Source organism: Rana temporaria, chromosome 3 (genome assembly GCF_905171775.1).
Source record: "Rana temporaria chromosome 3, aRanTem1.1, whole genome shotgun sequence".
Classification (NCBI taxonomy): Eukaryota; Metazoa; Chordata; class Amphibia; order Anura; family Ranidae; genus Rana; species Rana temporaria.
In genome coordinates this window covers 138,097,055-138,110,391 of record NC_053491.1, presented here as the reverse complement: position 1 = coordinate 138,110,391, position 13,337 = coordinate 138,097,055, and the positions used below count along the sequence as shown (strand labels likewise).

At 40.6% G+C, this 13,337-nt stretch overlaps 1 protein-coding gene across 2 annotated transcripts in view; it reads right to left on the bottom strand.

Moving 5' to 3' along the window:
* Positions 1-596: 596 nt before the first annotated feature.
* FAM185A (family with sequence similarity 185 member A) overlaps positions 597-13,337 on the bottom strand; it is a 99,154-nt gene continuing 86,413 nt past the window's right edge. For both annotated transcript variants that reach the window (XM_040343478.1, XM_040343477.1), the window contains 2 exons: positions 3,432-3,566; positions 597-1,777 (listed from right to left, as the gene is read on the bottom strand). In XM_040343478.1, coding sequence (XP_040199412.1) covers positions 1,662-1,777; positions 3,432-3,566 — 251 coding nt within the window. In that variant the 3' untranslated portion in view covers positions 597-1,661. The remainder of the gene's footprint in view (positions 1,778-3,431; positions 3,567-13,337) is intronic.

Sequence of the window (13,337 nt, the reverse complement as noted above, 5' to 3'; positions counted from 1 at the left end):
AAGATTTTAAAGGGTAAAAGTTTGTCGGCATTCCACTAACGGACACAATTTTGAAGCTTGACATGTTGGGTATGAATTTACTCAGCGTAACATTATCTTTCATAATATTAAAAAAAATGGGGATAATTTTACTGTTGTCTTATTTTTTTATTAAAAAAAGTGTAATTTTTTCCCGAAATAGTGCGCTTGTAAGACAGCTGCGCAAATACGGCATGACAAAGCATTGCAACAATCGCCATTTTATTCTCTAGGGTGTTAGGATAAAAAATATATATAATGTTTGGGGGTTCCAATTAGAGGGAAGAAGATGGCAGTGAAAATAGTGAAAAATTACATTAGAATTGCTGTTTAACTTGTAATGCTTAACTTGTAATACCAATGGCCACCACCAGATGGCGCCAGCTTACACATCTGGTGGTAATAACTTGTAATACCAACGGCTCACCACCAGATGGCGCCAGCCCTTCCAAGCCAAGTCGCCAGGACCCTTTTTCTAGTCGCCATGGCGACCTGGCGCCCGGGATTTGTCGAGCCCTGCCTTAAATCTTTACTTTTTTTTATCTACAACTGAAATAGAAAAATGAGGCACAGAAGAAAAAACTCTAATTCCATTTTTATTGTAAAGTGGATTGTCTAATGCAAGGCTTATTTCTTACATGGGCATAAGCTGGAACAAACTTGGTTACAGAAAGGTTAACCGTTACTCTGATAGACAGTATGCACATTCTAATAAAAAGACAGTGTAAAATTAGAAAAATGCTTATAAAAACAAAATACGGGCATCCCACAGGATAAAACAGAGATGTGTAATATCAGCATTAGAAATACTAACCGTGTATTATCGAGCCCAGTGCTGCCCACCTCCGTATGGGAGGGACACAAGTCTGTACTTATGGCCAGCAACCATCTTAGTAACAAAATATTGGGCCTATTCCAAAATCCTGGCTGGTATAAAGGCTCTCAAGAACGGATTTTGTACAGACTTCTCTTCACAACAAAGAGTTAGTTTTGCTGACAACACAAAGTATTACAAGTGGTATTAAACACTAGACAAGGCACAGGTATAAACCATTTTCACAATCTGTGAATAGACACTACCATTAAAACCACAGCATTGTTAGTCTCTTCAGCTTGGATGCATGTCAATGCCGACCTCCTTCCTATAACATTTGGGTCTCCGGGATTGCCATAGAATGAAGGCATTCCTAGCATAACGCATGTCACCCCCCGAGCTCTACAAGGAAGACCAGACGTGTCTATACAGCTCTTGCAAGGCACAGTGCATCAGACAATGTCTTCTTAAAGTTGCATTATGATTTTGGGATAACCTCCCAGGATTTCCGGTGCCTTTAAACACACACTCCAGTTTAATGTAAAATCACAGACATGTGATCACAGGCACGTAAATATGATAATTCCTCATCCATACAAAAACATACTATAACCGGCACACACGTGTTCTCCTGCATTTGCCATTTTTCTGTTATATTAACAATCATACAAGTTAAATTACAATACCCACCTTTCCTACTGTATATACAAATGGTGAGGAAAACCCACAATTTAAAAATTCTTGTTCATCATTTTACATTTAATTTAGTTGCTATGTAAGCCAACTGATCCAGTCACACTCCGGTAAGGTTCAGTGTTTTCTAGGAATCTCAGGATGTATGAAGTTTTAGTGATTGCAGCCAGTCCTGGAGCTTCAAGTACACGGTGCCTTTCCTGGCCTCTGCTTCAATCCATCTTTGTGTCTCATTCATCAAATTCATTGTTGCTGAAAATAAAGCACAGTGATAGACGGGATTAGCTGAATATAATGAATGTTGTGCGGGAAGGGAGGCTTGCCGAAAGAACCAACTTCAAAGTGTTGGTATGAACTGAATACGTTCTAAGGCATCATTTACATGGACGTACCAATCCATATGGCCATGTGCAGGGCCCATGAAGGCAGCCTATTGAAATCAATGTCACGTGCTGGCTGTAGGGACAACAATATGAATCCTGGAGTGCACATTCATGCAGGTCTGATGCATGGATCAGGACGCAGTCTGCATCTTAATCCATGCATTGGGTCTGCACAGATGTATACTCCAGGTTGTGCATGCTGCTGGCCATCTGTGACTGATTTCAACAGGCTGCCTGCACACCCCTGCATGGAACACCTGCGCACACCAGGAGGCACAAGACAGCCCTTCACATGGGCGTGCTACGGATTCACGTGGGCGTGCTACAGAGTCACGTGGGCGTGCTACAGAGTCACGTGGGCGTGCTACAGAGTCACGTGGGCGTGCTACAGATTCACGCGAGGCCTAAATGTAAACAGTGAATAACCTGATACAATTTTTTATTTGAGATACATTTTTATCCTTGCAGATATAAAGGTTTGGTACCCACATCAGTCATGCAGATAGACTGGTAGACATAGAAGCAGTCATGTTTACACCTATTACACTGGATGATTACCACAAGTGTAGGGGACCATGTACATGGGCTTGAGACTCAAATCAACTAATGCCCCGTACACACGGTCGGACTCTTGACCGGCCAAAATCACATCGGAATTCAATCGGAGTAAAAGAGAACATGGAATCTGACTTTTTCCATTGGAAATTCAGATCGTGTGTACGGGGTATTCGAGGATTTAAATTTTCAGGTGCTCCCGAGTTGCTTCAACATGTATGTAAACTCAATGTACTTATTTTATTATCTACCTTTCTGTCTGTTAAATATCCCATTGAGAGCATTTATAAGCGTTTAAGTGCAAAAATACCTGTTAACCAGACATAAATCCAGAGCAATCCTGTGTACTTTGCAATGTTGTCTCAAGGGGCATTATTAGACCTGCCCAGATTCACCACTGTGGCCTGTAGCATTACCCCCCATGCCATGGAAATGAAGAAAGGGGAGGTGTTTTGCAGTTCTAGCACACTTCTTGCCCTAGGCCTAGGGTGACAACAATATTTATCTATATATACAGAGAACAGTAAGGGAATGTTGTCACCCTACCACGGGAAACCAGCCACCACATCTAAATTCTGGTAATCTGCAATATATTAAATGTATCTTCTTGGGTTTAGATACACTTGAAGCTGCTTCTGAATTACCTTTGTATTCGCATTGACTTGTATGGGAAACTAAAGCAGATAAGACAGACACACTTGAAAATTGTCTTTATATGGGAACTAAACTCTCAGTCAACATTGCCCATTTGGAATCCTTATGCCGCCAGCATAGTAAATAGTTAGGAAGGTATGTTATATTTACTTGTTTTTAACTTTTTTCCCCACAGTTCTTCATTTGCTTCCTGTCCTACATTCCAGGATTCTTCAAATATTCCAAAAGCACAATAAAAAAAGCAAAAAGCACAATAATACTAGAGGAGCTACAGCAATTTATGTGATCAGTTTAAATATGTGTAACATATTTACCTTTTAAAATGGTTAGGCCCTCTGTGGAAGTGTTCACGATTTCCTGTAATTTAACCTCAGGGCTAACACTCACTCTAGCTCCTACTAGCTGTAGGTACGCCTCAAGGTCTGCAGGTATTTTCAACATAATACTTCCTACAAATGGCAAAGCAAGTCAAATTTAAACAACATCATAAACTAGACAAAAATATGGATACAGACAGATGAAATCGGAGAACTGGCTTTGTTATGACCATAAGTAAAGTGTTATCCAACATACCAACCCAGCCTCCCTCGTCCAGGGTTCCTTCACAGGTTGCTGGGAAATCCCTGAGCAACATTTGCCACATAAGTAACCCCTATGAACAATGATCTTTTTGGCTATCTGTAAGGAGGGGTATCTTCCCATCCACCACACATGTAAGGATAATTCTGCTATGTGACCATCACACTAATTTAAAGTGGATGTAAACCCAAATTTTTGTTGTTGTCGCAATGTACAGTATAAGATTTCCTATCATCTGTGCCCAGTCTTTCCACAAAGAGTTAATCCAGCACTGAGCAATCCTTTTATTTTTTTTTAGTGAGGTAAACGGACAAACAGGAGAAAACTTTTGTCCGTTCTTCCCCCTTGCTGTAAATGACAGGTTATTTACATATCTCATGCACTAGCCTGAGACGGGCATTATTTTTTAATTCCCACCCCTTTTCTGAAGTCATGTGGTTACTTTTCTGGAATTTGAAGTTAGTGATCATAGCAGAATTCAGTGTAAGGAATACACAGCAAAAAATGCATGTTGACAAGGGGAGTGTAGAGGTGAGCGGGGAGTCTACTGACATCACAACTCCACCCACCGAGCTCCAGACAACAGATCCACCCACAGAATCTGCTGTTTTTCAGGTCTCATAACAGACAGAGGGGAGATATTTGACAGGTAAGGATACATGCAGGAGACATGTATATCCTTATAGATCAGCACTATGGAAGTAGTTTAGAAAGTATGAGAGCGGGTTTACATCCACTTTAACTTTTTACATAGTAGCTATTAGTAGGGATTCCCTGAGCCTGGAACGTTATTTTAAGGGTTCATCGGTGTTAAAAAGGTTGAGAAAGGCTGCATCAGTCTAAAAAATCCAGCCAGTAAACCATGTGTACTTTTCTACTGCTTTATATTGTATATTGCCATTATCAGAAGATATGTGCTTCCCCACAAGATTTATTGTAGTCTTCTGGATTCTGAAAGGCTTAATGTAACGTAAAACAATCCAAACAGAATTGTCTAGGATACCTGCATCAAGAGTCTACATTAAAACAGAACTTTCCTTCTTATCAAGTTCTGGATCAGATGGGAAAAAAGGGACTTTAAATACAGCCCACAGCTAGTAATGGCACCCCCTTCCTTGGCACCTTGGATCGAGTTCCTAAACTCGGACACTTTGAGATGCTATTTGTGAAAATTAATACGATTTGGATTTGACTGGGCTAGGTAAGCGCGGCACGGTGTGGTAGAGAGTCGGGAGGGGGCCTCCCAGAGGAATGTGTAGGTATGTCTAGGTCAGGGATCCTCAAACTATGGCCCTCCAGCTGTTGCTGAACTACACATCCCATGAGGCATTGTAAAAGTCTGACATTCACAGACATGACTAGGCATGATGGGAATTGTAGTTCCTGAACAACTGGAGGGCCGTAGTTTAAAGACCCATGGTCTAGGTCTATATCTGTTTGTAGTTTTTCTTTTGTGTGTTTCGGCTGATAAGTCTCAGAACCACTTGATAGCACCAAGAAATTACTATGGAGGATTGGATAAAAATCTTTATTTATTTAGGATATTGTTTTGTATTCTTTTCTCGTTCTGTTAGCGGTTACGCAATAGAGTAAATTCCTGGGTTATGTTTTGGGAATAATCCAATCTTAAAATAGGTATATATACACGATTATGTTTTCTATGTGCTATGAGTGGAATCTGTATGTAAATTTATAAAATTTGTAATAAAATATGATTAAACAAGAAAAAAATGGCACCCCCTTCCTAGATATCTCCCCAGTGTGGTCTGCCTTAATGACAGAAAGAAATCCAAAAGTGCACCCACAACACTTGGCATGTGCACTCCAATGTGGAACATGGGCACTGGTTAATGACATTAGGCACCGGTGCAAAACATCACCACTTCCAGTCCTGCTTGCTCAGGAGGTGGGCACTATACCTTGTGCTGAGATCATGGTGCATACGCACAACATAGCCCATTAAATACCAACTTTATACATCACCAATAGCCTCAACTACATCCGGCTAAAGAGGAGTAAACAGAGAATAATGTATAATTAAAAAAGAAACATTCATCAGTTTAGGCCGATATATTCTTCTACATATTTTTGTTAAAAAAAAAAAAAATCGCAATAGGCGTATATTGATTGGTTTGCGCAAAAGTTATCACGTCTACAAACTACAGGATCGATTTAGGGACTTTTTGTATTTATTGTTTTTACTGGTAATGGCAGCTATCTGGAATTTTTAGCAGGACTGCGACATTGGGGCGGACAAATCTGACCCCAAATTACACTTTTTTGGACCAGTGACATTATTACATTGATCAGTGCTATAAAAATGCACTGATCAATGTAAAAATGACACTGGTAGGGAAGAGGTTAACACTAGGGGGCTATAAAGGGGTTATATGGATAGGATGTTCACCTTTTTGCCCAAAAAAAAAATAAAAATTTAAAATGTATGTTTAAGGGGGCAAAAACAAACAGGCACCCCTGCAGGGATTACATTTTGATTGGAACAAATTCACTTCTCAGGATTACAGAGGGTTAAAGTACTTAAATGAACTATGGAACGAAGATGGCAAAGAGAATTCTTCTCCTATTCAGGAGGAATTGACCGAACTACCTACCCCCATGGATAATAAAAATAAAAATCTACAACGTTGTCTACCCAGGTTAGCTTGAGTGTAGAGTTATTTGTAAAGGCGTCATCTATTACCTTTATCTTTTAATTTTTATCTTTTAATTTAAAAAGTGACAGCTAGTACAAGGAACTTCTCCCAGTACTTCTGCCACAGGAAGGGCATTGGATACATGTCACATAGTCCCAAAGGTGAACTTATTATTTAACTTGCATTTTTGGATGGCATGACAAACTGTGTGCACATACAGTAATTTTTGGAAGTATTCCTGAGCCCTTGCAGTGATGTCCATCACAGAATCATGCCTGGAATTAATACAGTGCCGTCTGAGGGCCAAGAGAGCCCAGGCATCGAATGTTGCGTATTGCCCTTGCCCATTGTGCACAGAGATTTCTCCAAATCTTTTGATATGATGCACTGTAGATGATGAAATACCGAATTTAAGGTCTTTGCATCTAAACATTGTCCAAAAAGTTCCTCAACGCAGTTTTTTGTTGCCAGGTCGCAACTTTTTTGAGACATGTTGCTGCCATAAATTTCAAAATGACCTTTTTTGAACATTTAATATGTTTTCTATTTACTATTGTAAATGTAATATGGATTAATGAGATTTGCAAATTATTGCATTCTGTTTTATGTAAATTTTACACGATGTCCCGACTTTTTGGGAATTTGGGTTGTAGATTGTAAGACAACATAGAGATAAGTATGTTTTGAGTGTGAAAGTAGTGCCCACATTTTGGCAGCAAATGCTGCTTCACCATAGGTCAACTGCTGGTGCATGTGTACCAAGGTGAAGTACACGTGCCAAGTGATTTTGGTGCACTTTTTAAGTTCTGCCAGCTGGGAGGGTGCATTCTACTTGAGGGATATATACAGAGGGATGCAGTATAAGCACCATTACTGTCCACCAATCTATGGGCTGTATTTTAAGCCCATTTTTGCCCTCTGATCCATAACATATTTTAATCGGAGTAGCTCTATAGCCAAAATCCAATTTTGTGTTGAAGTGGAAAACACCACCTTTGACATGGTTGCAATCGTTCCATGGCGTTTATGGCATTTTTCACAAGTAATGTATATTTTCATGTGTACCCCTAAGAGTGTGTTTTATTGATTATTGTTTACAGTGCTTGGCCTTTGCCTCCACCGAGCCCATTAACCCTTTTTCTGCCACAGACTTAAGCACTATGCTTGCGGCAGCACCGGCATGTACACAGACTGTATAGCAGCTGGGTTTTTGTTTACCTTTTTAGACTGAACTGTCATCTTTGTTGTAGAAGTGCTTCAGTGGTGTCAAAGCCACCCAATTACTTTTACATGTACAGTAATGTGCTAAAAACATTTTAAAGCTGCTCCTAGCCCACATGAATACAAATACGTGTGCATGTATACAAAAACACAACACATTAGATATTGCTGTGCATGCCGGAGTGAGAGCGATAGATTTAGATTCTTCTTTTACTGTTAACTCTAATCTGATGACATGTAAAGGCTTTTAAATCGTCACCTACAAACAGTTTTGAGTACTATAGTTTTGTTGTTTTGTTTTTTTTGCTGTTAAGGCTTGACATGGTTGGTGTCGATTTACGCAAAGCAACCTAATGTTTTAAATGTTATCAAATAATTGAGTATTGTGTGTGTGTGCACTAAAATTAACCACTTAGCGCCCCCCCCCCCATACACACACACATACATACTGTGGCAGGGTGGCTGCTCTGTGACAGATCACGTACCTAATCTGACACTTTCCGGACTAAGACGCATTCGCACCGCCAGCGACACGCTCCCGTTGCGATTGGACACAGCGAAAACCAATTAGTGGGTCCGGAAGACCTTATATCCGCCAAGAGTCGCCAATAATTCTGGAGATTAGCAGAACAGTCTGCCTATGTAAACAAGGCAGATCACAGTTCTTTGAGAATGGAAGGGAGAGATCATGTGTTTCTGCTAAGCAGGAAATACACCCCACAGTAAATACACCCCCTACACAATTTGTAAGCACTCCCTCGGAACACATTTAACCCATTTGATCGCCCCTGGTGTTAGCCCCTTCCCTGCCAGGGTCATTCATATAGTGGATGGGCATATTTTTAGCACTGATCACTGTATTAGTGTCACTGGTTCCCAAAAAATGGTCAAAAAAGTGTCACTTTGTGTCCGATTTGTCTGTCGCAATATCGCAGTCCCACTATTAGTCGCTGACCACCGCCATTAACTGAATAACAAATTAATAAAGATTCCATAAAAATATTCCATAGTTTGTAAACACTAACTTGCGCAAAACATTCAATATACGCATATTGGGATTTTTTTTTACCAGAAATATGTAGCAGAATACATATTGGCCCAAATTTATGGAGAAATCTTTTTTTTTTCCTCATTGGATGTGTTTTATCGCAGAAAGTAAAAAATAATGTTTTTTTTTTTTTTTTAAATTGACTTTTTTTTTATAGCACAAAAAAATAAAAACTGCAGAGGTGATCAAATACCACCAAAAGAAAGCTCTATTTGTGGGGGGGAAAAAAGTACATACATTTCTTAAAGTAACACAGTGTCATATCGCAAAAAATGGCCTGGTCAGAAAGGGAGGTAAACTTTCTGGAGCTGAAGTGGTTAAAATAGAACTATAGGCAAAACTTGCTTTGTTCATTTTGGTCAGAGTAAGGCAGGGTTAGGACCCCTGTTGGTTTATTTTTTGCCATCTATGCCTCATTGTTACCTCCACTTCTTGTCCGATAGCCAAAACAGGAAGTGAGAGAAAATGCCTGCAAATTAAGGGAATCCCTTGGGGACCTCCCAGGATTGGGGAAAGCCCAAATTTGGGATTTTCTTTTACTTTCACTGCTAATGGTAAACAGGATAGAGAGGCTGAATCTCCCTAACGTGGACACAGACAGCAATAAAAAGATATTGTATAAAAAGAAGTGTAGCGCCAATATATTTCAACTCTACTTTGGTAAGAACCAAAAGGAGAGAGATAATATAAGATTGGAAATAATCCAAATGTGTACTTAACACCGTGAAGTGTAGTGACAATTATTTGTAATTGAGAATTTTATAAATCCTTCAAAATTAATAAATAAACTTGTGTAGTGAAAATAAACGCCTATAATGCAAAAATAGTCTGTGAGACAAATATTCCTGTGTGAATGTTAATGTGAACCTCAGAGGATCAACATGCACCTGTTGCCAGTTAAGTCCTGTTAGGGACTCAGGAGAGAGATGATGGTACTCTCAAATAAACACACACTACAGCAATTAACCTGCAAAGGCAGGTAAGCTATAGGTTCAAAACAAGTTTTTTTGGGGGAACATCTTAAATCATATGGGATGATATTAACTTCACATAAATTATATATAGTCCAATCCCCTATTGGGAATAATACATATATATAGTCCTTTTTGATTGTATAAATATCCTCAGTAGCACGCTTCAATCAGACTTTTACGAGAGAAGAAATAACTGGGTACTCTTACCAGAACACGTTGACCCACTCCTCATCTTACGATGGGTGGGTCTCCAAAGCTTGTACGGGCCGATTGCCCTCTCTGGTTACCCTTGCGATGTAGTTTCTCTCAAGGCCTCTCCAGCTTTATGTAGTCTCCAGATAGTGGTTGGTGCAAGATTATACTCACAGACAAAAGGACACAGATGTTCTCCAAAAAAATTTTTTGGGTGATGGAATCAGTGGTTGATCACAACAGAGTATGTGGAAAAAGCAAAAAAAGAGAGCTCCACATAGTGTAAAAAAGTTACAGTTTTAATGAAAAAACTTCAAACTTGTGTCACTGAAAAGAGTGAACACACTGGATAAAATAACACTTTGAACAAAAGTTTTTTCCAAACAAAGTTCAGCAATAAAAATCAAAATCAAAAATCCAACAAAAAATTGTAAAATCCAAAAAGACCATGCAGCAAACCAAAAAGCTTTCCAATCCAATAAACGGACAGAAAATATCCACAGATAATGCAGGTGATGGCGGTATGACCTGTGTACCCTACCGGTTTCGTCGCTATAAGGACTTCTACTGGGGTGTATACAGAGGTCTATGCCATCCACTGCCAATATATATAGCCTAAAATCCACCTGTCTGTAATCTTACCTTACTCCACAGCTGACTCCGGCGTGCGCTCCAATTAGGCACACATGTTGTGGATTTGCTCTCCAAAGCCCGGAAGTAGTGGGAAGGGCCGTTAGTGGTAATGGGCGTGTATACTGGAAGTGTCTAACTATCCAGTTTAACGCTGTCCTCGTTCTCCACCCCTCGCATAAGCCCATAGGCATAGAGAGCGCTGGACGTCATGACGTCACGCGCATGCGTACATCGCCATCTTGGTGCCGTACTTCCGCGTGTCACGAGGTAATTCAAGCCTCGTTTTCACGCCCGGGAGATATGTTCATACAGCGCTGTGACGTGACGCGCACGCTCTCCATACAGTGGTGCCCTATGTCCGCGTGTCACGATGCGTTCCACGCCTCGTTATCACGTCACGCAAACAGATTCCTGTATGCAGGACAGCGGCATCTTGTGGGCAACTAGGGTTAGTGTTTCATTGAAGTCATATGACAGCAAAGACCTTTAATATTGATGTTACACAGTTACCTCCAATGGTCATAAACACATCCAGGTAATTGTACATATATTAGGAGAAACGTGGATCCCAAGGATTTAATCCCAGACAGGTGGATCGACAATATGCAAAGGAAATGAGAACAATAATATATAAAGCCAATCATCAATATACATTTAAACCGGCCACACTATATATTATCACATAGAAATATAAAGGGAATATAGAGATTTATCAGGCTTTTTATATGTGTTAAGGCAATAAATTATGTCCAAACCTTATACAATGTCCCGGGCAAACCAAGGGGAAAAAAGAAAGAAAAAATTCCCTTTTTATTATCGCTAAGCCTGGTTGATAAAGGCATTAACGTCCCACTCAACGTTTAACCCATAAGGTACAAAACATTTTAGCTGGTAAATCCAGAATACCTCAAGCTTGGACACCCCTCTGACTTTGGGTTCGCCCCTCCAGTGGGGGACAAACCTGTCTATAATCTGGAATTTAGTGCCTTCTAGTTTTTTATTATGTTTTTCTACATAATGCCTGGGTACAGTGTGGTTGGTACGGCCTTTCAAAATCTTTGCCACATGCTCACCTACCCTTGTGGAAAAGCTCCGTATGGTGCGACCAACGTACTGTTTTCCACAAGGGCAGGTGATCAAGTATACAATGTTGGTTGTAGCACATGTAAAGAAGTGACGCATGGGGTATTCTATCCCCGTAGTGGTAGACCTAAAACTGGTGGTTTTTTTCCTACCACATATATTATTGGTGCACACTGTGCATCTCCTACAGGGATGATATCCTTTTGAGAGGGGAAAGAAAGACGGCTTTACAGGGGGGTCAGGAATATTCGGTGCAATCTGATTCCTCAACGAGGTGGCCCCTCTGTAAATTATTCCAGCATTTTCAGGAAGGGATGGCCCCAAAATTCCATCACTCTTTAACACTTTCCAGTGTTTAGAGATGATCCCCTTTATCTGCCTGTATTGCACTGAAAATGAGGTAAAGAAAGAATTTTTGAACTTAGACTCTCCCACCTCCTTTTGTCGTGCCACAGTAAGTGAGGTTCTGTCAACTGTTGCTATATTGTTAATTTCTTTATCGACCAAATGACCTGGGTAACCTTTATCTACAAATCTTTTTTTGAGGATCTGCGCTTGTGTCTGGTAGTCTTCGATGTTCGAGCAGTTACGTCTGATGCGCAACAACTGACTCTTAGGTACCGAAGAGAGCCAGGATGGATGATGACAGCTATCGACCGGAATATAGCCATTCCGGTCGGTACTCTTGAAGTATGTTCTGGTTGTTAATTGGTTGTCTTGGACAAAGATCTCCAAATCTAAAAAGTGAATACTAGAATGGCTAGCCTCGTGAGAGAGTTTGATGCCCAAATCGTTTGTATTCAAGGTGACCATGAAGTTGTCAAGGGACTCCCGGTCACCCCTCCATAGGAGGAGGATGTCGTCTATGTATCGAGCCCAGAGTACTACCTCTGGCCGATTGTAAGCATAGACGACATCCTCCTCCCACTTGGCCATGAAGATGTTTGCTAAGCTGGGGGCAAACTTTGCCCCCATAGCCACTCCTTTACGTTGGAGATAGTATTCCCCGTCATACCAGAAATAGTTGTGCGCAGTAGCGAACTGCAGGAGCTCCATAATGAAGGTCTTTTGCACACCGGGAAGGGTTTCTGAACGCCCCAAAAAACATTCAACTGCTTTATACCCCAACTCATGAGCGATACAGGTATATAAAGAGGCAACATCCGCTGTCACCAGCAGCATGCCCTCCTCATATACTACATCCTGAAGGAGTGAGATGACATGCCTAGTATCTTTTAAGTAGGAGGGGATATCCTTGACTATGGGCTGAAGATGGTAGTCAATATACTTGCCCAAGCGTGCTGTTATGGAGTTAATCCCACTAATAATGGGCCTCCCTGGGGGATGGACACTGTCTTTATGAATTTTCGGTAAAAAGTACATCACCGGAATTCTTGGTACTTTTGGGACCAGATAGACTCGTTCTTTTTTGTCCAAAATTCCCTTCCGGGTGCCATCTTCAATAAGCTTCATCAAAGAGCTTTTGAAGTTATTAGTGGGATTTGAAAGTAATTTAATATAGGTTTCAGAATCTCCCAGTATTTTGAGCATCTCTTCATGATATGCTGATTTGTCCAAAATAACGATTCCCCCTCCCTTATCTGCAGGGCGGATGATGAGGTCTTTGCGTTCGCATAGACTTTTCAGACCTTTCTTGATGTTAGGGTCAGAATATGTTCTTTTTGGGGGAAGGTCATCCAAATCTTTCAAAACCAAATCCCTGAACACCTTCACACTTGGAGCCATTGGGCAGGGAGGGTTGAAGAGGGATGGGTTCGAAAGGCCTGTATGGATGATTTCTGAGGTTACTTCTGGTAGATTTGACCTAATTGGATT